General features: G+C 41.7%; 1 protein-coding gene across 3 annotated transcripts in view; it reads right to left on the reverse strand.

The window, feature by feature from the left end:
- The window catches only part of MAMLD1 (mastermind like domain containing 1), a 349,693-nt gene that overhangs the window by 36,908 nt on the left and 289,409 nt on the right, over positions 1–23,376 (reverse strand). For all 3 annotated transcript variants that reach the window (XM_075132553.1, XM_048864991.2, XM_048864990.2), the window contains exon 2: positions 386–2,068. In XM_075132553.1, coding sequence (XP_074988654.1) covers positions 386–2,011 — 1,626 coding nt within the window. In that variant the 5' untranslated portion in view covers positions 2,012–2,068. The remainder of the gene's footprint in view (positions 1–385; positions 2,069–23,376) is intronic.

Below are 23,376 nucleotides of genomic sequence, written 5' to 3' on the forward strand. Positions count from 1 at the left end.
AAAAATTCTTTTAACAAAGAGTGAAAGATGATGGCAAATCCATCATGTGAATATCTTCACAGTTACCAAAATAAGCTAACTAGAAGAGCAAAACTATTCTCTTAAAAAGTGATGTAAATGGTCTGAGACATTTGTTGTACAATAGTTTGGAACTATCCACTCAGCTAGGGGAAACAGCTAGGATGTGCGTGATGGAACTACAGAGTGAAGAAATAAATACAATTACTCCCAAGAACCCCAGAATGTTGTTACCATTATGTCTATGCACATAGCCAAAGGGCTTAGTGATGCTATATTTGAAGCAGAGAGGTAGGGGGAAAAAAACCTCAACAAAAACATCAGTGTTTTAATGTAACCTGTTTAATATAGAAGAAAATGTTCTAACCTGTCTGGGTTGAGATGGCAAAGCAGCAGGCTGCATATGTCTCTGCATCCGAGGTGGCTGCATCAGTTGTCGAAGATGTTGCTCGATAAACGGGGTATTATTAGTCTGTGGAGACTGTTGTGTGGCTGGAGCTTGCTGCTGTTGCTGGAGATAGTGAATAAGGGATTGCTGCCCTGGAGTGGCAGTCATGGGTGACATCTTTGGAGTAGTTGACTCTGATGCAAAATGAGACAGTGGTTTGGTGTTATTGAAAGAAAACTGGTCTTGGGGAACAGGACTCTCATTCTGCAAGCCATTAGATGGCTGCTGCATAATTATGTTCATGTTTTTGGACTGGTTTGTAGTCATCAATTTAAAAAGAGAGCTTTGCATACTGGTGGGATTGCTGGTGGGAGTGATGTTAGGAATTAATGTATTTTGAGGACTAAATGGCTGCTGGTGCAGAGCTGGGCTTGACAGTTTTTCTGGCCTGTAAGGTGGGGAGGGTCCAGTATTCGTGGAGGCCATGCTGGAAACCAAATTGTTCTGTGGACTTTTAATATTGTTGGTTGGGAGGCTGGTTGAAGTCATATTGGATAGTATGGAATTCTGGGGGCTGAAAGGCTGCTGGTTAAGCGCTGGACTGGAAAGCTTCTCTGATCCATATGGTGGGGAGGGCCCGCTGGACGGGTTGTTACTGGAAGCCATGCTTGAAAGCAGAGCGTTTTGAGGACTTTGAATATTGTTTCCTGGTAAACTATTAGAAGCCATGCCAGACACCATGACATTTTGAGGGCTGAAAGGTTGATGGAGGGGGGATGATCCCGGCCTGTAAGGCGGAGAAAGACCTGGAGTGGACATGGTTGGCCAGTTGGGAGCCTGTACTTGCTGTTTAGTAGTAGACACTTGTTTGCTTGCTGCCAGCTGCTTTAGTTGCTGTGCATGCCAGTTAGATGTAGGCATGTTGGGCAAGGGTACTGGCAGAATAGATTGTGCCTGGTTCTTATTCTGTGCTGCCGAAGGGATGGGTGATACAACAGCTTTGTTTGGGGGAGGAACCGGATAATTAGCCCCAGCAGATGAAGGCCTCATTTGGGGTGATCCTCCACTTGTTGGATTGCAACCTGGAGAAAAATCTTTGTTTGCAATGTGGTTCTCCAAGTGAGATGTCTGCGGAGAGGACTTTGGTGTGGTGCTTATGCTCGACTGTGGGTGGCTCAGACCAAGCGGCTCTTCGGTCTTGCTTCCCAAGATCTTCTCAAGATCCAGCTCATTAGGAGAAGGATCAGGCATTTTTGTCAGCTCTTCTAACAGATCTTGCAATTCCTGGTCCACAGACTGCATGTTGTTTCCTTTCTCATCATAGTGAGCAACATTATTCTGTCCACCTATTGTCCCTTTCTGTCCTATTTCTGTGTTGGGTGGTACCGAAAATGGAGAACCAATGCCACTGCCATTCATGTGATTGTTTTCAAGCAGCACTGAATGACCAGCTACTCCCATGGAAGAAGTGCTGTGATTGGTAGAGAATGGTGAGTTCTGCATATCTGGACATGACACATTGGGATTGGTCTCTTGGCCCATAGATAGAGTTACATCATCAAGACAGAGTCTCTTATTGTCGCTTGGGAAAATGACATCGGGCATGCCACTGGAAGCAGGGGAGCTGTCATCTTCCAGTTTTCTCTTAATGGATCCCTGTAACTGCAAGAAAAGGACATGTTATTGGCCTTATACCACATTCGAAAGTTGCAAGGTGAAATACTGAGACAGAGCAATATTGAAAATTAAAAACTTACAATGGAAAAACAGACCTACTAGGACAAAGTCAGCCAGGATTTAAGTGGACGCAACTGTACTGAAGTCAACAGAGTTGCATCCAGTCAGACAAGTGCTAAATTTGACATGTTAGTCTTAAACTGGATGTTAAAAGTGTAAAATATTGTCTGTCTTGTGAATAATAGAATTTTAAAAAATACTTTCTGGTACCATTTCAATGAAGACATTATGCTCCCTGCATAACACACATGCCAACATTTTTATGGAAACTATTTTTTTGTCTAAACAATGGTAGAGTTGAATAGAATCATGGATTAAAGTTGGTGACCCAGTGCCAACAATGGGTATTAAGTTCAGACCTGAGACAGCTAAACTATTTTACATTCTTTAAAGACAGGACATGTGACTTTTCTAAACAAAGCAAAACAACCCTCAAATATCTAAACAAATTTTGATCTTTCAAGCTCCCCAGCCACAGATGTTTCAGACTTCAAACACCAAACAGCAGCTAAAAATCTTAATTTCGGTTTCTTATAAATGCACTCTAGCCCCAACTTTGCTTAAGATCAGGCTTGACAAAGCCCTGGCTGGGATGATTTAGTTGGGGATTGGTCCTGCTTTGAACAGGGGGTTGGACTAGATGACCTCCTGAGGTCCCTTCCAACCCTGATATTCAATGATTCTATGATATGAAGGACTGCCGCTCCTTCACAAAACCTACAGGGTTTGTAAAATACAAAAAGGCACATGAAAAACTCGATACTCACTAAATGTTGAATTAAAAATCCAGTAACCTTGACAAATATGATCACACCTCATACTTTATGTAAAGAAAGTGAAGCTGAAAACAATAGCTCTTTAATGCTCCATTGACATGACACGCCAGTCTTTTCTAAATGTAATTATCTGTGGTCCTCACTTTAATATCCAGGGCCTGTGGGTCATAAGATTAATCAGTCATTAACACTGCTGCTTCAATTTAAAGGCATTACAAGTACGTTATTTATCAAGAGAGAGATATTGCATTTCAAAGTTACCTAAATACCAACAGGCAAATAATAAAAAAGCCATAGTTTCCTCTTAAATTTTTTAAAGATAATACAAAAATTGCAAGCCTCTTCCAGGCCTGGTCTACACGTTAATGTATGTCAACACTGTGCTGCAGTGTGGACTACAGGGTTGGGCACTGCAGAGCACACCAAAGTGTTGCAATGGCTGCTGCTTGCGCAAACTAAAAGGTAGCTAGTTGGCGCCATCGTTGACCACACAGGGCAGTGAGATCGCAACACTCTGATGCGCTCTGCAGTTCCCACCCACATATTCCACAATGCAGCACACTTTGCCGGCCTAGCTATGCTGGTTAGGAGCGTAAGGGGGAAATAAATAGATACATAAATAAAATAAAAATCAAACCACTAACCAATGTAGCTATGCCAGCAAAAGCCCTACTGTAGACACAGTTATACGAGGCAAAGAGTCCTCTTGCCTGGTTAGTTTGTTTGTTTGGAGAACTGATATAAGCTATGCTGGCAAGAACTTCCATGTATCAGCTATGTCTCCACTTGGAGGGTTTGCTAATAGAGCGATTTGCAGACTTTTCTAGTGCAGACAAGGTCGTAGAAGCATGCAGTGGTGTAGTGTTAGAAGCGAATGTAACTACAGTTTCTACAGCTCTGTTATTCAGTTGGTAACATGTGTGCAGGGCACTCAGACAGAAATAAAACAAATCTTTCAAACAGGCATCTCTTCTTCTGAGGGAGCTCTAAAACAATCAGGTCCTCTCAATCATTCATGGTTATTAAAGCAACCTCACAGCACTTTTGCAAGAATATAAGCGTTAACCCCAATGTCATGACCAAACTGCACCCAGGTTTATCAACAAAAACTCCCACTCTAGTTTACTTTATTGTTATGTCTTATTTATATTATGGTGGCACCTAAAGGCCCCAGCCAACCCCACCATGGTGGGCACTGTACCTCCATCTAGTAAAAGACAATCACTCCCCAAAGAGCTTAAAATCCAAAAGGACAAACAAAAGTGAGTCTTCTCTTCCCCACTGGTGCAGATCCCTGCATGTCAGCAGTAGACAAATATTCCCCATTATGCAATATTAAGCACACACATCAGTGCTCTACAAATGTAGACGGTCATCCACTGCAGCATGCCATGGCCCCTTTCAGAAGCATGGCCCCAATTAAATAGTTGGTCCTGCTTCCTGAGAATTATATTTTCTCCCCTTAGAAGCCATGTCAAGGAGACTGCCAACTTTGAAATGACCCTTGTAAGCATATCCCCAATTTTAACCTCAGCACTGAGTCCTAACATAGAGAAGCAACAGACAAAGTTCAGGTCTCCCTGAAGAATCTCTTAAATCCTTCAGCACCTTTTGCTCACTCTGACCATAATGCATGTTAACATGTCCCAGGTTAAGTGAATAGCTTTACATTGGCTGTTTTTTTCTCTCAGGGAGGAGCTAGAGGGTAGGTTTTGTGCAACTCCACATCTGCTCCCAAGCGATTGCTCATGCTGGGTTCCAGAGACTTTATTTTGTCATCCCTCCATTTCAATGGCTGGGGAGGAAGGTACTTGTTAATGGGGCCTGTAGTATCGTTCATTTGTGAACAAGGCTTATGATTATCATCAAATATAGATGGTGCGATACCTCCACTTTCTCAGTGTGCAGCTCAGAGAGATTTGGAGGAAAGTGAGATGGCAGAGGATCAATCAGGTGGTGATGCTCCAGGGTTTGGGGGTAAAGGGGAATATCAGGGAGTATGGTAGGGGTAGTTCCTGCCCATGTTTTGGATGGAGTTGGTCTACCCTTTGCCTATAAAAGCAACATTTGGGGCCTAGGGCCAAGAAAGCCTTTTTCATTCTCTCAGATATGGGCCTTATTACAGTGATCCATGACTTTGTGACCTCCCAACTGCATTACTTCAATGGGCTCTACATGGGCTGCACCTGAAAACCACTTGGAAGTTAGAGTTGGTGCAGAATATGAGCACCTGCTTGTTAAACGTGTTAATTAAAAGGAACACACACCAGTTATTCGACAACTGTACTAGATTCCTGTTGTCTTCTGACTTTGGTCTATAGAAACCTATGAAGTTTGATTCCTGACTGTGAGAGAGACAACTTCTCTCCTTGCCACACCCAATGACAGCTATAGCACTTTAAAGTGTGTAGATGCAAGCATCTGGGGGTTTCTGGCAGAGCATGCTCAACGAAGGATTATAGATTGTCATTTGCTTATTCCACTGACCTGACACAGCCTAAGTCTGGTGATCATTAGAAAACGGCACAAGCCCTAGGTCTGATGATGGATGGGCTGCTGGGTGGGAAATCAGGTGTTTGTTTTTTGTTTATCTGAAGTGCCCCCTTTCTTGCTCTGATAAAAATGGGCTGAAGTGGTATGTTTGAATAGACGTTGCCCAAGCTCTCCGAGACATGTCAGTAAGGCACAGCTATGTAAATCTAAAGACACACATTTAGAGAACTTTCCATTACTTCCTTCCCAGCCTCCAAAATAAACACATTGTGATCCCAAGCAGCACCCCAGGAAACCTTGGGCAGGAAAACTGAGGGGTGTCTCCCATACATGGCCAACTGAATTACTGGCATGTCTGTCCTGGCTCTTGAGTTTACTGCGCAGAATTTCGGCTTTCAGAACACTTAGAAAAGCCACTTAATTGTTGCACTGGGGAGCAAGTGTGAAGAGAATAGGAAAACCCCATTACCCCCTTGAATTACTAGAAACAGGACTCCATAGACTAAGGCCAGAATTTTCAGAAGGGCTCGGCATCCACAGGGAATTTTTAAAACCTTTCAGCATGCTGGGTGCTGAACTCTTGTGGCAAATCCAGCCATAAGTGTCCCAACGGAATTTGCTGGGTGCAGAGTTCTGTTGATAAGCAAGACCTTATATAGATTCCTAAATCAGAGTTAAGATCATTTGAAAATCCACCCCCAACTGAGTTCTGACCCCTGGCAAATCTGCCTCTAAGTCTCAAGGTACCCAGTATTACTTAAGTTTTTAAAAACTGCTTTTTAGTATAATAAAATGTCTACAGGATTTTTTTTTTTAATATGCAAAAGATCTTGGCATTTCACTTTCATGGTGAGTATTTGCAGCTAGTCCCCATAAAACGCACAGGGCCAAATTCACTACTGGTGTAAGTGGGTGTAATTCCACTGAATTCAGCAGAGTTGTATTCGCTTATGACAGGTCTGAATACTGCCCCATATCTGCAAGGTTAAAATACCACCTTTGAAGCATCCCAAGCAAATAAAAGATGGCAATATTATACCGGGCACTTCTTTATTCGTTATCAGCTAGGTGTGGAAATCGCTCATTGGATTTGATATTATATTATATAAAGGTATGCTTAAGTATTCCATGCTCAAGCACACATGATTCATTACTCATTTACAGTACACACTATGCCGCCTTGGTATCTCTGCTATGAGCCTGCTAGATTTTTCTCCCCAACTCCCTAAATCCCATTTGAATGCTTTCACTGGAAAATACAGTACATTAACATGCTGCTGTGGCAGTTCTGACAAGTACAGGGGAGAGAAATTCAGTTTCACGTTACAGAGACACTTGCTAGTTTAGCTAATCTGATTGCAGTGGCAGCAGATCATCACGGCTGTGCTAGGACGTCCATATCCAGGAGCCCCTGGGTGAACCAATTCAATCAGCTGCTCATTGCAGGCCCTTATCAATCAAGTTATGATGGGGCATCTCCAGACCAAGACTTCTTGGGGGTGCATACATGTCCTTCTCATACTCTTTCTTCACTTGCCTTACTGCCAGCTTCCCTTGCCTGGTATTGGCTCCTCCTAGGGGAAAGGGTTGTTTTACTACAACTTGCTCCCCGTTTCCTTTGAGATCATTTTGAGATTGCTTTTCATTATCTGGCAACAAATAAATCAGAATAGCAATCAAAACGTGTTCTGCCCCATTCTGTGCTGGCTATTATGCAGGCAAGCTCTATTTGGCAATGAATGCATGTATATAAATAATTGCGCTGATTGACTACTGTACACGGCTAATTCTGTAAAAGCTTCATTCATACACACAAACAAGGACTAAACAGACAAGCGACCAATGTGCTCTCATGTGACCTTGTGAAAATTCATTAAAATGCATTAGAGTGCACGATAGCCTCTTAAGAAACATTTGGGAAGCAAAGGCAGCCCTTCTGATTTTTGCCAAATTAAACTATGAAGCCTCCATTATCTCTGGTCTGCTTTTAAAAACGAGACTATGACACTGTCCCAGTTTTACTTTTATCTCAGAATGAGAAGGCTGCATTTCTGGGAAAGGCTGAAAGTTACAAACAAGTAGCACTGCTAGCTCATAATGGTAGTATAACGAGAATAAATAACTGTTTACACTGCTCCTTCCAAGTAAGCTTTTCAGCTGTGGTTATAAGTATCTAATCTGCCACACACAACCTGCGAGTAGAGAAACAATCCTCTGTCTGTGTGTCCGGGTGCACGCACACGCTTCAGTCTCAGTGGCGCAAGGAATGAAAGGCAGATTCAGTGAGACACGGCCAGACTTTCCCTGCACCAGCCCAAGATCAGGGCACCCATCTTAAACCAACTGAGGGCTGCACTGGCCTTTTATCGGGAGCCCGGTGGGCTACACCTAGTTTAAATGGATGTGGGGCAGATCGAAGCGATGGATAATGGAGGCTGCTCACACCAAGGTGGAGTGTCACCATAGTGGGATCTGCAGTCTCTTTGCAGGGCACTTTCATATATTTAGTGATGCCAACCCTCCAGGTTTGTCCTGGAGTTTCCAGGAATTAAAGATTAATCTTTAATTAAATATTATGTCACGTGATGAAACCTCCAGGAATATGTCCGACCAAAACTGGCAACCTTACATAGTTCATTAGTATTTTGATTATGGTAATTCCCACCCTGTGCCAGACACTTTCCAAAACACAGAGAGGAAGGCCCTGAAGAGCTTTGTCTGAAGCAGAGAGAGCTGAAAGGTGCAAGCGGTAAACACTGACGCAGAGAAATCAGATTGAGAAGAGAGACAGGTAGCATGATTCCATTTGTTAAAATGTCTAATTGAATAAGCCTCCCTGCCTGTCTGCCTAGTCATTCAGCTTCATTTCTTTCTTTAAAAATAGGAGCTATCCATGTAAGCCAGCCTTCCCCGCCCCTACTGCAGCCTACATTAATTCCCTACCACTTGTTCCTCTGCACCCCCAGACCCTGAAAGAAAAGCGCCAACTGGGTTGAAATGCAGGACTCAGTGGGGCTTCATTTCTTCCAACCTGGCTGCCATCAGACCCCTCCTTCCATTAGAAACACACTGAAGCTATAGCAACGATGGAGACATTCTTAATTTAGGTCAACGCTATGCAGAGATAATCATTACGGAGGAAAAAATGGAACTACTAAACCTACTGTTGAGTAAGACAGTTCTGACTGGCTTTTACAGCACATTGCAGATTCAGGCCCTGATTTATGGCAACCACAAGACATGGATTGCAGATCCCTGATCCTTGGCTCCAGTGGGGCCTTATCCAACTTCCACATTGGTATTCGCCTCTTCCCCTGATGCCCCTGCCAAAAAATTTTGGTTACTATATAAAAACCACCCCCGCCCCTTTCCCCCAAACAGACAGGCATAAAAACACAAAGGAAAGACGTGAAATGTCAATACTGTTGCATTTTTACTGGAGGGACTATGGGAAGAGCAGGTGCATGGAGCATAAGGAAGTGGTCCTGTGTATGTAAGGAAATAGTAAACACACTTCTACTGAGATCACTTGGGATACATTAGAAATGTCCTATCAAATGCACTGCCATTTCTTACCTTTTGCTAGTGAATGATTAACACGTGGTCACATTCGTATTTGACTCTGGGCAGGTCTATGCTTAAAAAGCTACAGCAGCACAGGTTTCAGAGTAGCAGCCGTGTTAGTCTGTATTCGCAAAAAGAAAAGGAGGACTTGTCGAGCTGCTCTGCTGTAGTGCTTTAGCAAAGATGCTATTTTGCCGACGGGAGAGCTCCTCCCATCAGCGTCGTTAACCCACCTCCCCAAGAGGAGGTAGCCCTGCCGAAGGGAGAAACTCTCCCATTGACATACCGCTATCTACACCAGCGGTTAGGTCGGTATAACTGCGTCGCTCAGGGGGGTGGATTTTTCACACCCCTGAACGACGTAGTTACACCAGTATAATTTTGTAGAGTAGGCCTGGCCTCAGTCCTTACAAAAGTCTCCATTGGGATAGCCAGAAGAGCTGCTTCTTTAGCCCAGCTAGTGCAGCCCTCACCTTCGAATGCTGGGGATCCCCCAGGTGGGCACTTAAAGCCGTGTTAGAGGCTCTCCAAAATACCAAGGACATTCGCTCTCCAAATTTTTTACAAACATATTTTCTTCCTCTCGGGCACCTGACCATGGCAAGGAATTTAATTATGCCACAGACTGTGCATGTATACCATTACCCCTACTGGGTGGAATCAGAACTGCTCGTGTGTATGGTCCTTACACTGCTAACAGCTACAGGTAATTTTCCTTTCGCCGAAAACTGTAAGAGACTTGTGCTTTGGAAGGAAAATCTGGGTTCTACCCCTGCTTCTACGAGGAAGCTGGGCAGTCATGGCCTGCATCACAACGACAAACGTGATCTCCTAGCCGGCCACAGATTTGATACTTTTTGCAAATAAACACAACTCAGTAGAAACAAAAGCTTCCACCGATTACCACTGGGTGCGATTCAACCTACGCTAGCAGTTCAACATCCACACAGCCTGCTTTGAGGGGGAGAGCAGTTTGAGAGGAGGCCACCATTTTGAACTGTAGCCTTGACACAGCCCACACTGGACTCCTCTTTTGCAACCATTTCACTTTCTTTTGCCTTCACTCCCTCTGCTCTCACCCTGAACAGTAGTACAGGGAGATTCCTTCCTCTCTCGGTTTGATAGCACCAATTGAACACACCCGTTGGGTCTTTCAAAGGGGCTGAAGAGAGTCAGTCACCCAGCTCTCACTGAAACTCAATGAGAGTTGGGTCCCTCTTTGAAAAATCCCTCTTTCTAGGACATTTATGTTCCTTTGGTTAAAGTCAGGAGACAGCCCGGCTGTTAAAATACAGCCGACCATCAGGAAGGAAGTTAGACTCTCTAAGTAGCCATCAGCATTCTCCAGCATTCTGAGAGCTTTACACAAAAAGCTCTCTAGGCAGCACAAGGGTGCTTCAGAAAACTAGGGAATTCAGGTCACCAACTAGCTGCCAAAGACATAACGTGTCTGAATAATGGTGAGAGGGAGCGTGCTTAACTTTTGAGAAGAAGGGACAGGTCATGTAACCCCCACTCAGGCTAAGAAGAATGGAAGAGCTACACTTTGATACACTGAATTGCGAATTTTAAGCTAAAAGCACAGGTTTTCTTTGAAGAACCACTGCAAACCATGATTGTGGGATTGGTTGGTTTGGTTTTGAATGTAAAATCAGAATCTATGATTTGCTTAACTGCACTGACTGGAGTGCATCTCTCTTCTCTTTTTTTTTTTAAATGCTAGACACTGTCAAAACTAGACGTGGTATGCATTTGCCAGTGGCAAACTGTTTGCAGCACTCAGCCATCAAAACTTCAGTCTCTGTGGCTTCAACAAACTTTGACGAGAGCTATCTGCACATCAGCCCAAAATGTTTCTATCTGTTCAGACAAAAGCAGCAGTGTAATGTGAAAACGAGGCTGCCAATTTTCCATTTACACAGATAAACTTCACTGAATTCTTTACCGTGTTGTAAACGTACAGATTGGAAGGATTTTCACCTCTGCAATGACTCAAAATTCCACAATCCAGATGTAGATTTATGATCTACTAATCCATGAAAACTCTCAATTAAAAATAAAGATAAGAATTCCACTGGGCATTTTATGACAAAGAACAGTTACCATGAAGTGGTTAGGATATGCATTCACATTTTTTAAAATGGCAGTGGTTACTTAGTACTCTGCCCAAACGAAAAGATGCACAGCCTGCAGGTGAAAGGTTGGCTGCCTTAGGGCACATGGACAATGAAAAAACCAGACAAGATGCTCAGTTGCAGATATGTTCAAGGAGTAGGGGCCCATGACAGTCAGCTAGGTAAGAACCTGCCACCATGTTAAGAGGTATGCCGGCTTAGCATATCCCTGAATATCATTCCTGTGGGCCCAATTGCATTCTGGTGGCCAAAGTTGACATTACAGGGGTTCATCCAAGAAGAAATACCAACTTCTGAATAGAGAGTAATCTGAGAAGCCACGGGGGCCATATCTACACTAGGAAAAAATGTCTGTTTTTACTGTGTGCTAGAATCCTACTATAGACAACGGTAGTTGTAGGTTTTCTGTTTTGTTTTTATTAAGGCAGAGTTACAATAAAACATTAACATATTATTGTGACGCTGTATAAAAGATGGGTGACAATTTATTATTGATACCATTATTATATAATTACTACAAAACTTGTACAAAGTAGAAATCATGTAAGGTACCAAGGGAAAAGTTACAGTCTGTCAAGTATGATTATTCAGGTTAAATCTACGTATCAGCCAATATTTGTAACTTTAGATACAAAGCTATGTATTTGTATCTCAAATGTGTTTGTTCTTGGGGTAACATCCACAAGGTAGTTTACATCCAGTCTCAACAGCCCATTGTGAATGGACTAGTCAAAGCTTGACAGGTCATTCAGAAAAATTAACTCTCCAGATAGCTCTTCTTGAGGACACCCTTGTGATTCAACAAGGCCTGTAAGGGCACGTGATGTGGACATGTGACCTTGGACTACACCTTTTTTAGTAACTTTCCATATATGGTGGCCTTGTTTGGGACAGTAAATTTCAATGCACATGGCAGAAGATATAAAAGACACTCAGGATATCTCTATTTTCCTCATTTCTGCTCCATTTCTCTGGACTGTGGATTTACAACTAAACGGAGTATTTTGAACAATGGACTGAGGACTGGCCAATCTTTTGGAAGTTATCAGAGAGACTTTTGCAAGCCAGAATGATCACTGCTATGATCCTGATCTATGAACATTGAAAATCATTTGTATGTATAGGATTCTTTAACCATTCAATACACCTCTTCTTTTCTTTTATTAATAAAATCTTTAGTTAGCTTACTAAATTGGCTGACAGCGTGATATTTCAGTAAGATCTGAAATACATATTGACCAAGATGGGGGGAGGTAAGTGTCTGATCCTTTGGGATTGGAAGAACCTTAAGTCTGGTGAACAGGGTTTTCAGTAACCTCTCACTATATTAGATCTGTGTGTCTGGATGAGAGCCAAGGGACTGGAATGCCTAAAGGAGACTGTCTTTGGCTTCTGGTTAACCAGTATGGTGCTACAGAAGCTCCTTTGTTATTGGTTTGGTGAATCTAAGTATAGAATAAACCACCAGTTTTGGGGGATTGTCTGCCCTGTTTCTTACAGTCTGCCTGAGTGTGGCATTCTCAGTGTGGTCCATCCCAGTTTGCCAGTCAAAACTACACTGTACATTACTTATTCAGGATCAGGCTAAAGATTCTGGCTTGCTGGCTGTGGAGCCCTGTTTCTCTGAATGCACTAGAAAGGGTGACCAAATTTCTAAATACCTATCTTCTTATTGGCACTTCTCTTGTGTATGTACTTGCTGTAAAAGCTTTTCAATTACAAGGACAGTCCATATTTTACTATACCAAAATTCCCTAGAAGGAGGGGTTCATATGTTTCTAATAACGTGCAATACACAAAGTCCAGCTGCTAACATGAAAGAAATGAATTTGTTCTGCTTATAAAGGTGATCTTTTACTGAAGCAATAGGTAAGCAGGATCAGGGGATCTCTAGGAAGCTGGCATTTTGTCATCAGATGACTCTCTCTAATAATTTCCTCCCCAAACCATCTCATTCCTGGACACTACAATCACATGTGCAAGTATTTTTGTTTCAGTACATCCCTGTTGACATGACATTAAAAACATGGCAGGATGAATTATTAAAATTCATATGGAAATATAGAAAGGAGAAGGGGTGAGTTCTAAAGTTTTGTATAAGCCTAGCAACTGGGGTGGACTAGCTTTCCCTAATTTGGTTAGTCATAGTTTTAACCTGTCCTAGCTAGGCCAAGTAAACTTAAGGGGAGGGTTTACCCTGCCCACCTAGCATGTGTTAAAAACTACAAATTGCCTTGTCTACACTAGGATTATAACAAATGTTAAAAACACACCATTTCTCCTAATGTAGGCAAGCCACAGAGACAACTTTGGGATAGAGAAAGCCTTGAACTTCTTCAAGAAAATTCAGTGTGGACAACTTACTGTTCATGTTTTGTACTGTCATGGATTCATCATGAACGTGGAAGTACCCATGTGGAGGGGAGAGTTGCTGAGGATGTAACTATAATTTTTACAGTGAAAGAATGTTAGTTATTAACTAGTAAGTGTACATTACACGGAGTTTTGCTTATTTGGACACACAATGTGTTCCCACTTTTTAGTTTACCATGGAAATGTGAACTCTATCATTTTCCAAACAAATATATATATATAAGTTATAGACACACAAAATAATTCGTCAATGCAGTTTTTATATTCTCAGAGTCCAACTTTGCACCCACTGAAGTCAACGGCAAAGATCCCATTGACTTCAGGGGCACGTCTCTCCCCACTTTTAGCATCAGTCATTATATCCAGATTACTCACTCTGTAAATCAATCTTTGTCTGATCACGTGTCAAATCAGAGGGACCCATAACAGTATTAAAAAAATCTGTTCTCTCTAAACTCTTTTATCAGCCACTAGCGTGTGGTCACTTTTGTTGTTTTAAGTTTGTATTACAAAAACACAGTGTCTATTAACGCACACTAAAAAAAAAAAAAAAAGTGCCTAATCAGAGTTACCTTTCCAGCTCACAATCTGCTTGTGTTGCATAGCTTCAGTCTGGGCTGATGTGACAGACAGATGAAGGTTACATTGTAAAAGCCTACAACAGGAGGGCTGCCTGTACGAAACACCTGGCATGATCGCAGCCTGCCTTCCTACCTCAAGTTGTAACAATTCAGAGCACACCGCCTCTTTTCCTGTTAATTATAGATGCATTCTTAAATTATCACTCCTTCTGTCACTTCCTGTACTCTAATTAATCTTCTGCCCTGAGTAACCCTGCAACACAACATGTAATCCCTACTGAAATTACTTAGAACTACAGGGTTCAGCCGGTAAATGCAAAAATCCAGCACATCCTGGTTGCTGGAAACAAAGATGTAATCTCAGCGCATGCTCACCTACCCCAACCGGAAACTCAGAATGGATTGCCAAGAAGTATCTTCTTTAGTAAAATGAGCTTTACATTTTACCTTTAATAAGCTTTTGTATAGAAAGCTTGAAATCTTTACCAAAAATTAAAGAGAAAAAATACTAAGATCCCTGGGGAAGTGACTTGATTTTTTTCACGTTGACATTTGGATGCAGCTAAGTCTCAGGAAGATGGATGTATAGTTATGCTACACTCTTGCTTTCATTCTAGAGTTCTAATATGGGCCACTTGGAAAAGAGTCAATGGCTAGATTCTCTTCTCATTTACACTGGTGTAATATCACGAACATCACCGCTGAGATCAGTGCAATTATGCCAGTGTACAATCAATGCAAGTTAGAAGAAATCTCAGCCACTACATATCTACTTCTCCATCATACTCTCTGAGACACTAACAACCCTTATGTTTCTTTCCATGTGTGACCTGACGTTACACTGGAGGAAAGAAAAAAGGGAGTTCACCAATGCTGGCTCTGCTATTATTTCGTCTGAATTACCAGTCTCATGTTAAAGGGCACCGCCACTCCCACACAGTGAAACAACTCTGCTCCATCACAGGTCGAGCTAGTGCCTCCTTCTCTAACAGATCAGCTGCTTTCTGCGCTAATTGCATCGGTTGTTAAACCGAATTTTCTGTGGAAAAATTTGCATTTGACAAATGTATCTGGAAGAGCAGGACACTGCCACTTACTCCTGTGTTGCTCTGCTAGCAGGAGATTTCTGTACAGATGCCTCTTAATTAGCCATCTGAAGACTTAAGCAATCACATCGTGCATATTGTTTAGCTGTAACGTTCACGTTTCATTTAATGACAAGTGTCTGCCTGTAAATCAAACCAATCTCAGAATCAATACTCTTCCATCACTATTACATCATCGGGCCCCGCTTTTAATACTTATAGTACCATTTCTATGTATTTGTATAGTCCATTAATGTCAAAGTCCTATGGTGCCTTTTGCAGTAATTTCTTAGCCTACATTAATTTCTTGTGGCGATAGCCAGGATGGTGAAGTGTAGATACGCTCCACTGAACAAAAAGGGATGAATTTGCTATTTAAGCCAACTGAGATTTTAAACATACTCTTTATTTCCTCTCTTCTAGATGCTAATGCTGGCACAGTGGTACAATGATCATAAGCTAACAAGAACTAGTGATGAAATGCACAAGTCCTTGAATCACGATCTAGGCAGATCCTTCACCATATGACCAGCTGCCTCCTCCATAGTTTTGCACTTGTTTCTGCTTCAGGTTATTTTTCTCTATTAAATCCTGATGATCAGACAGACAGACTCCTGTTGTTTCATCAGGGTTGCATTTTGTCAAGGAGATATGGTTAGGGATTAAGCAGCCTGGAATCAAAGCCTTTGATTGTGTCAAACTGGTAACTTGACTCTCCCCAAATGCTCAGCGCCCATCAGATTTCAGTGCTAGGAAATAGAGAGAATGAGGCATTTTTGGCTCAATGCCCAAAAATATTTACACTTCCCTACAGAAAAGAATAATGGCTCTAACCTTACCTACTTGGTTGCTCTTGAACGTTAATGTTATGTGGCCTAATACTGAGCCAGTCTGTGGTTTTATACTTGCTCGCTATATTGAGAAACTAACGTGGTAATGTAATGTGAAAGCCTTGCTAGGGTTAGCAAGGAGCAAAAGGTTCAGAGGTGCAATTTGAAGGTCTCTCCCCATTTCGACTGCAAGTTTTCTAAAGAGAATCCCAACTCTCTAGACCCCCACTCGAGAAATTAAACCCACAATACAATCTCTTAGGCGGTCTGTATTGCTACTTCTAGCCTGACCAGAAGTGAAGTACAGAAGCCTGAGGAAAATGGGGTGAATGGGAGAATTAAGAAATTTGTGAAACTTCCTCCTCTCCCACACACTCCCTCACCATCTAATATTTATTCTGTGGGTTGGTGCCCTGACAGTCACTTGGGAGTTTCAAAGTAGAAACAACCCCAGAAACTTGAAGTAGGGTGACCAGATGTCTGGTCATCCTAATTTGAAGTGAAACTATGAATTCTGTCCAGTTTTAACATACAACCATAAAACCAGTCCAGGTTAGAGCAAAAGGCTCATGAGCCTTAGTAGATTCCTTGCTGAACCCGGGCTGAGTGGAGAATTTATAACAAGACAGGAAGCAGTCATATTTTATGTGGTTTCGGGTCTGGTTGTGAACATGTCACTCAACTCTAACTACCTCTTTTCATCCTACCAGTTTCATGCTTCCCCACAGAGCAGAGCTACTGGTCTCCCAGTGTATTAACTAGAATTGAAACAGAGATTGGTTGATTGTCTTTATTTGTAACCTTCCACCTTTAACATCCGGCCCTGGACCAATAGATACTTGCACATGCTCTCTCTCTCTCTCTCTCTCCCTCTCACACACAGATACACACACACACACACACCTCTCCTTGAGCAGTGGTTGTTACTAACAGCTGGTGTAGGCTAGTAGGAAATTCAAGGTACAATTTATTATAGGGCTCCCAAAACATAGTGTCATTAAAAAAAAACGAAACTCCACCCTGTGATTGAAATCCTGGCCCCAGCTAAACAAACAGGAGTTTTTAACATGGACTTCAGTGGGGAGAGGATTTCATCCTATATTTCATTACTATGGACTAATGGAGCAAAACAAAAAAGTTTGGGACCTGGAGAATTATCCCCACCAAATCATAACAATGTTAGAGGAACTCAGTGGAGAAAGGTGCTGTGATTAAAATCTCTTCACAGACAGATTCCACTCTGTCCTATAGGCTCAGTGTTAATCACACATTCATCACTGTAAATTGACAACATAAATGCTGATTTGTGCAAATGACGTTAGAGAAAATGGTGTTCTAGCTATAGAAATGAATTCAACATCCTTTCAACCTTTCTACACTTCTAGGTTTTATGTAAACCCTCATTTTTAAAGCCTTTGTTCTGCATTTAGAAGGCCACCCAGTGAAAGCTGTGAAGTGTAGCATGTGTTTCCACTGATATTAAAATACTCTTTATTAAATCTCACATATAAGTGCATACAAGAAGCTGTTTGCAACGTACTGTGTTAAAAGATGATTTATCAGATAACGCAGTAAAAGTTTCAATATGCGGAATTAAAAAAAAATCTGACTTTAATCCACTCAAAAAGTGATATTTTTATCTTTTAAAACAAAATCTCTCTACCACTGAGATAATACCAACCTTCAATCACACGTCGCCGTGGTACCTGTTTGAACAATTAAGCCCATGATCTTGCAAACACTTAATTTTAAGCACAGGAGTGGTCTCTTTGGATTTAAGCATGGGTTCAAGCGTTTGCAGAATCAGAATTTAATTTATATGTCCAGATTGCAAGTCTCTTTGTCTGCATAGTACCAAATATAGCACTAAAAATGCTAAATAACTCCATAGTTAAGACAATTTTTTAGCATCACTGTGGTGCACTTTTATCCTTAGATATTCATGTTAAAAAACACTCCCACACAGTACAGCATAGCCCGAGTAGCTCAGTCTCATCACCATGTTTTTTCCCCTCTCCAAACATGGCAAGGGAAAGCAGACTAAATAACGGACCATTTTAGGGGTAACTGCAGTGTGCTTTGGATATTACAGATCCCAGCTTCGTCTTGAGCAGAGCAGAAGGCTACCAAAGGATTGAGATGGCACGGGCACATATCTGTATTACAGATGGCAGCAGCAGAATTTCATCCAGATTATAGTCAAAACAGACTCCAGTGGAAGTTTTTCACATAGGACCAAAGCAGGATGTGACCCTTGGCTCATGGTAAGTTTTGAACGGCAATTTACCCCTTTCCCCACTTACACTTGTCAACTTATTATTCTTAAATCCAACTGCATCTTGTTTTCACACAGATACATCTTAACCAGCGAGCTATTTAACTGCTCTTATGCTCACGTAAGAAAAACATGTGTTAGCTCTTGAGTGCCAAGCATCAAGCTGGAGAGACAGCCATCCAGTTACTGGTTTTGCAGCCAGACTGGAGTTACCAGTCATAATAGCAAAAGTAGTTTAGAATACCCAGAATAAAGCATGTGGCTCTGTTCAGGATTACGCCAGATGGTCCAGTTCCTCTTCTGAAATCCCCATAAAAGGAGCTGGACAGGGAGGAGAAAGGAGGGCTTGAAACTTAAAGCTGACTTTATACTCAGCAACGTAAATCAAATCAAGGAGCATCAGGGGATCGCTCTGAATGTACTGTGCGTGGCTGCCCACTAGTTTCCATTCCTTCCTCGCATGGGGGTGGCTTTGAAAATGACTCTAGCATTACTAACCTCAGTCCATAGCAATAGCAGCCAGTGCAAGTCTCAGTGTGTGAAAAGCATCTCATTATCTGGTGTCTCAAGTGTTTGAAAACTACAGGTTTACCACAAAAGGAAAATGAATTAGCCACGTGAGTGGCTGTGTTAATCAATCAACTGATCTCTGCACCTTCAAAACCAAGATGCAATCCTCTCAGGACTGGACTGCATATGGAGACAATAGCGTGATACCTTGATTTACTGAAGTAGTACTCCCGGAATCCACACATCATGTTAATGGGTCAGGGGGAAATGAATTATGGAAAGGAAACATTTTTATTCATTAAGATTCTTGGTGGGGATTTTCAAAAGAGCCTATGGGACTTAGGTGCTCAACTATTGAATTTCAATGGGGTTTGGAACCTAATGCCCTTAGACCCCTTAGGAAATCCCAACCCAGGTGAATTTTACAAATGGAATTCTAGTCTCCCCATTGACAGGAGTTAAAAAACTGAGTTAAGCATTCCACTTGTCTTCGCTCCAATAACTAAATACTATTAATTACTCTGTTTAAATTTTGAAAGGTTAATGCTTTGGAGACGGTCTTTCCAAATATATGAACTTCTTCTGTTCATCAGGTTTCTCTTCCCTGACAACTTCCAGCTGCACAGTGATGTAATCTGACCACCACACAACATGGAAAATCCGAACATCTGCAACTTGTAGGTGGGGCATAGGGACAGGGGAAAGATGAGAACGCTTCTACAGTGAGATCACCAATTTGGAAAAAAAGAAAAGAAGGTGTCAGAACTGCATCGAGATGCATGTCAGTACGATGCATAAGTAGTTACACCTACTGTGGATTAGGTGTACAATGTGTTTGAGGTTTTCTGGTTTACTGCCAGAGTTATTTTCCTTTTTAAATACAGCAAAGGATCTATCAAGGATCTTACTGTTATTAATTTGGTGTATTCAGAGTACATAACAGCATTGCCTAGGCTGGGGTACGGGGAAAAGAAAAATGACACGTGGTTTGGGCTTTCCATAGCCCTTATTTCTACAAGACTTAGGTTTCATTAAATGAGAGGTTTCTTCCAAACCTAAGATAGAATACGGTGAATTACCAGGACAAGGCTGTGGTCCTCACTTCACACAAGAGCTCCTTCAATGGGTCTCAAGATTGAACCCTTGTTTAGAAGCACTGAAAAGACACAGGTACTACAGAAACTTGTGGACTTCTTTTTGAGTATCCCTAGTAAGTTACCCTTCCCTTTCCTAATACTGTACAGAGATTATGCTGAGAGCTAAGCACATAGACTGCAGAAAGGTGAGAACATTTAAGTTGTACATACTTCATTTAGGATGAAAAAACAAAAACAAAACTGCTGTTGTCTCTTAGTTAAGATATTTCCGTTTACTCACTGGAATTGTTCCGCTCTCCATAAAGCTTTCTAGTCCAAGAATACATTTCGCTCCCGATGGTGGAAAGCCACAAAGGTAAGATACTAAAACATTTTTTTCTACATTAACTTATCTCGGCTGTCAACAGATCTGCCAATTCGTCACAAATGCAGTCATTTCTTCATAAGGGTCTTAACCTGCCGCCAGATATACATGTTGGGAACTGCCCTGTATCTTACGGAGGGGTGGGGGAAGGAGGGAGAAAGGGGGAGGAAATCAAACAAGTCTGTGTAGTAGCTGACTTTCAGAGATTCACAGCCCATGCATGCCACATGTTGGAGGACAGGACTGAACCTGAAGGCATGGAAGAAGTGCAATGCCATATAACAGAGAGCTGAAGCATGTATGAGGGAAATTTCCCCTGTATGGTCATGATTAGGTGGACAGGCAAAAATATTATAAAATCGGAGCAAGATTGTTTAATTCTGATTGCTCAGCTACAAGATCTTAGAAAATTTCAGGCAAAAGTTTGAATTTCTCTGATATTTATTCAAAATGCTTTAATCTAGAAGGTAGGCCAGGCATAGTAAGCCAATTCTGTTTTTTCTGTTTCCAAGTGAATCCAGAATCCAGTAGAGGAATGACAGCTATTTAGCACTCCCCCAACTCAGCTGAAAAGCATGAGATTCCACTTCCAGTTGAACGTTTGACCTGGTTACTTCACCTGGTACTCTCATCATTAGTTCAGACAAGATACTTAGCCTCCCACCTGCAATGTGAGGCACTTACATCTCCTTAGCTTAGGTCCCTGATGAAGTTTCCCTGCTGGGCTAGTGGGCCTCAAAAATTCCAACATTTAAAAAGTCTCCTGAACGCCTGAGTTCCTAACTTGGGACCAAGGTCTGCTCTCAGGGGCACCAATGTAACCCAGAAGTAAGTATTTAATGGAGTTACTCCAGATTCTCATCAGTATCACTGCATCCAAGCCAAGAGCGCCTCATCTGGCTGGCGTGACTGCCTGGGAAGGGAATGTTCAGCAACTCTTTTAAAAACAACGTGGTTGCAGTTGAAGCATCTCACAGTGGCTGGACATAAACTGTAGCTGACTCCCTCTGGTTCAGGCGTGGATCAGCCAGACATGAAGTAGCGTAATAGGAAGAGGGAGGAAAACCTCACCCTGGCTAAAACTTGAAATTTCCTCCCTCACCCCGCTCTAGGTCAGAGAAACTTATTAGGCTTGAGCCTTGTACTTTTTGGTAGCAAGGGATGTTTAGCACAGCCTATCGGATCGATATTTAATGGGGCTAAGTAAGAGCCATGCACCAAGTTTATTTCCTAAACATTTGGGATGGAGTAGTGTGAAAACCAAAACCGATTCACACATAAAACAAGTATTTCAATATTCCATTCCCTTTTTTAAAAATACATAATTTTGCAGGACCTACCAAAAAACCAACACATTTTGTGCTCCCCTATTACCTGTGCAGAAATACATAACGATCTACTGTTCCCAGAGCGCTGTATAAATATCAAAGGTATTCTGGCATGATTAAGCATGAGTGAAAAGGTTGGAAGTGTTCTGCTCGTTTCCATTTTTAAAAGCCATCTTAATTTTGCCTCCATTCAAAACCCATTTTTCTCCTCCCCTGCAGGCCTGATTCTTCACTTTCTTGTACCTTGCGCCATCATTTGGACTTGCGTAAAGCGAGAGTAGGAAGCGGGGGTACAATGATGCTTTTCTGATCTGGGAGCATTTTAGAGCCACTTTGCACAGGTGTAAATTACTCCACGTTAGGATAAAAAAATAAATAAAAAGTACTTTTTTTATTTCCATTCATTTAAAACAAGTGAAGAAAAAAATGAAAAACAAACAAAAGAGATGTATCAAATCAGTCCTTTGCATTTAAAGCACACAAACATTTGATTTAAAGGGGGCAGGGGAGTAAAAACATCTTGTTGCTGGGTTAAGAAGTGTATAGTTTATTACCAGACAAATGTATCCAGTAGTATTATTGTATTTAACTTGCATTTAAGAATGTATTAGTTCATAGTATTGAACCCATCTGGAAATATTTTGTAGTTGCACATTTAGACAGATGTAAAAAGGAATGCATGGGAAAAATGTGATGACCTCATGGATGGACTCTTCCATTTCAGAAGCTCCCTCTTTTGGCATCTCATTTTGTATTCCTTTATAAGGCATTTCCTTATTTTTGCATAGCTGCAACGATATAACCATTACGCAATAGGAAAGAGACTAAGTTTGAAGTGTCAGTATGAGTAAACCCCCAAAAATAACCTCCTTGCTCATTTACAATAAAATATTCTAATCCGGATAATCAAAACTGAACTACTGGGAAAAGAGAGGAGATTTCAAATAAACGCATTTAGCATTCGCCCAAAGTAGCGCCAACCCCACATAAAGCATTGTCATACAATATAGCTGCACCAAAAGCAAATCACAGAGGGTCACTTTCAAGACTGATCCAAAACCCATTGAAGTCACTCGGAGTCTTTGTGTGGACTTCAATGGGTATCGCACCAGGCCCCAAGTGTCTGGGCCATTATGTAGTTCGATAAGGAAGTGGTTCGGTGGGGTCTGATCCGGTCAGATGTTAAGAACCTTTCACTTCCATTGAAGTTGAGGGCACTCAGCACTTTGAAGGACCAGGTTTCTGGTTTGTGCATAACAATGTACAGGCATGTTCAAGATTCACACTCTGGTTTTAGAGGTTCTTTTATGAATTTTTGACAAAGTTCATTATTCCAGGCATAGCACTAAAAAAACCAAACAATCTGGATTGCTTATTAATTATGCCAAAGTGGAATAGTAAAAGAGGGCAGCATCTGCTCTAACGCTGCCTGTGAGTGCGATGTTGGAATTGCGTCTCTCTGAAAAAAAGATTTAACTCTTTCCTGAAATCTCTGAGCTCTTTGACTGAGGGGGGGAAAAATTAACCCCTCTGCTGCTATACATTTCCTTTACGACAGCATTGTTTACAGCTAAATCTGTGGATACTAATCAATGAACACACAGGGGTTTTTGCTACCTCTTAAAAAAAATTTAAGCTCATCTCCACATGAGAAAGTGACAGCAACCGTAACCAGTATGCAGTACATTCAAAGCCACTGCAGAACACCACTATTACACATCTAAATGCTGAACAGAAATGCACAAGCCATCAGCAGTGTTAACCATAAAAGCAATTTTTCCTGTGACAATGGTGACCACAGGAGTGTCACTTTCTTCCAGTG

This window comes from Caretta caretta, chromosome 9, assembly GCF_965140235.1.
Source record: "Caretta caretta isolate rCarCar2 chromosome 9, rCarCar1.hap1, whole genome shotgun sequence".
Taxonomy (NCBI): Eukaryota; Metazoa; Chordata; order Testudines; family Cheloniidae; genus Caretta; species Caretta caretta.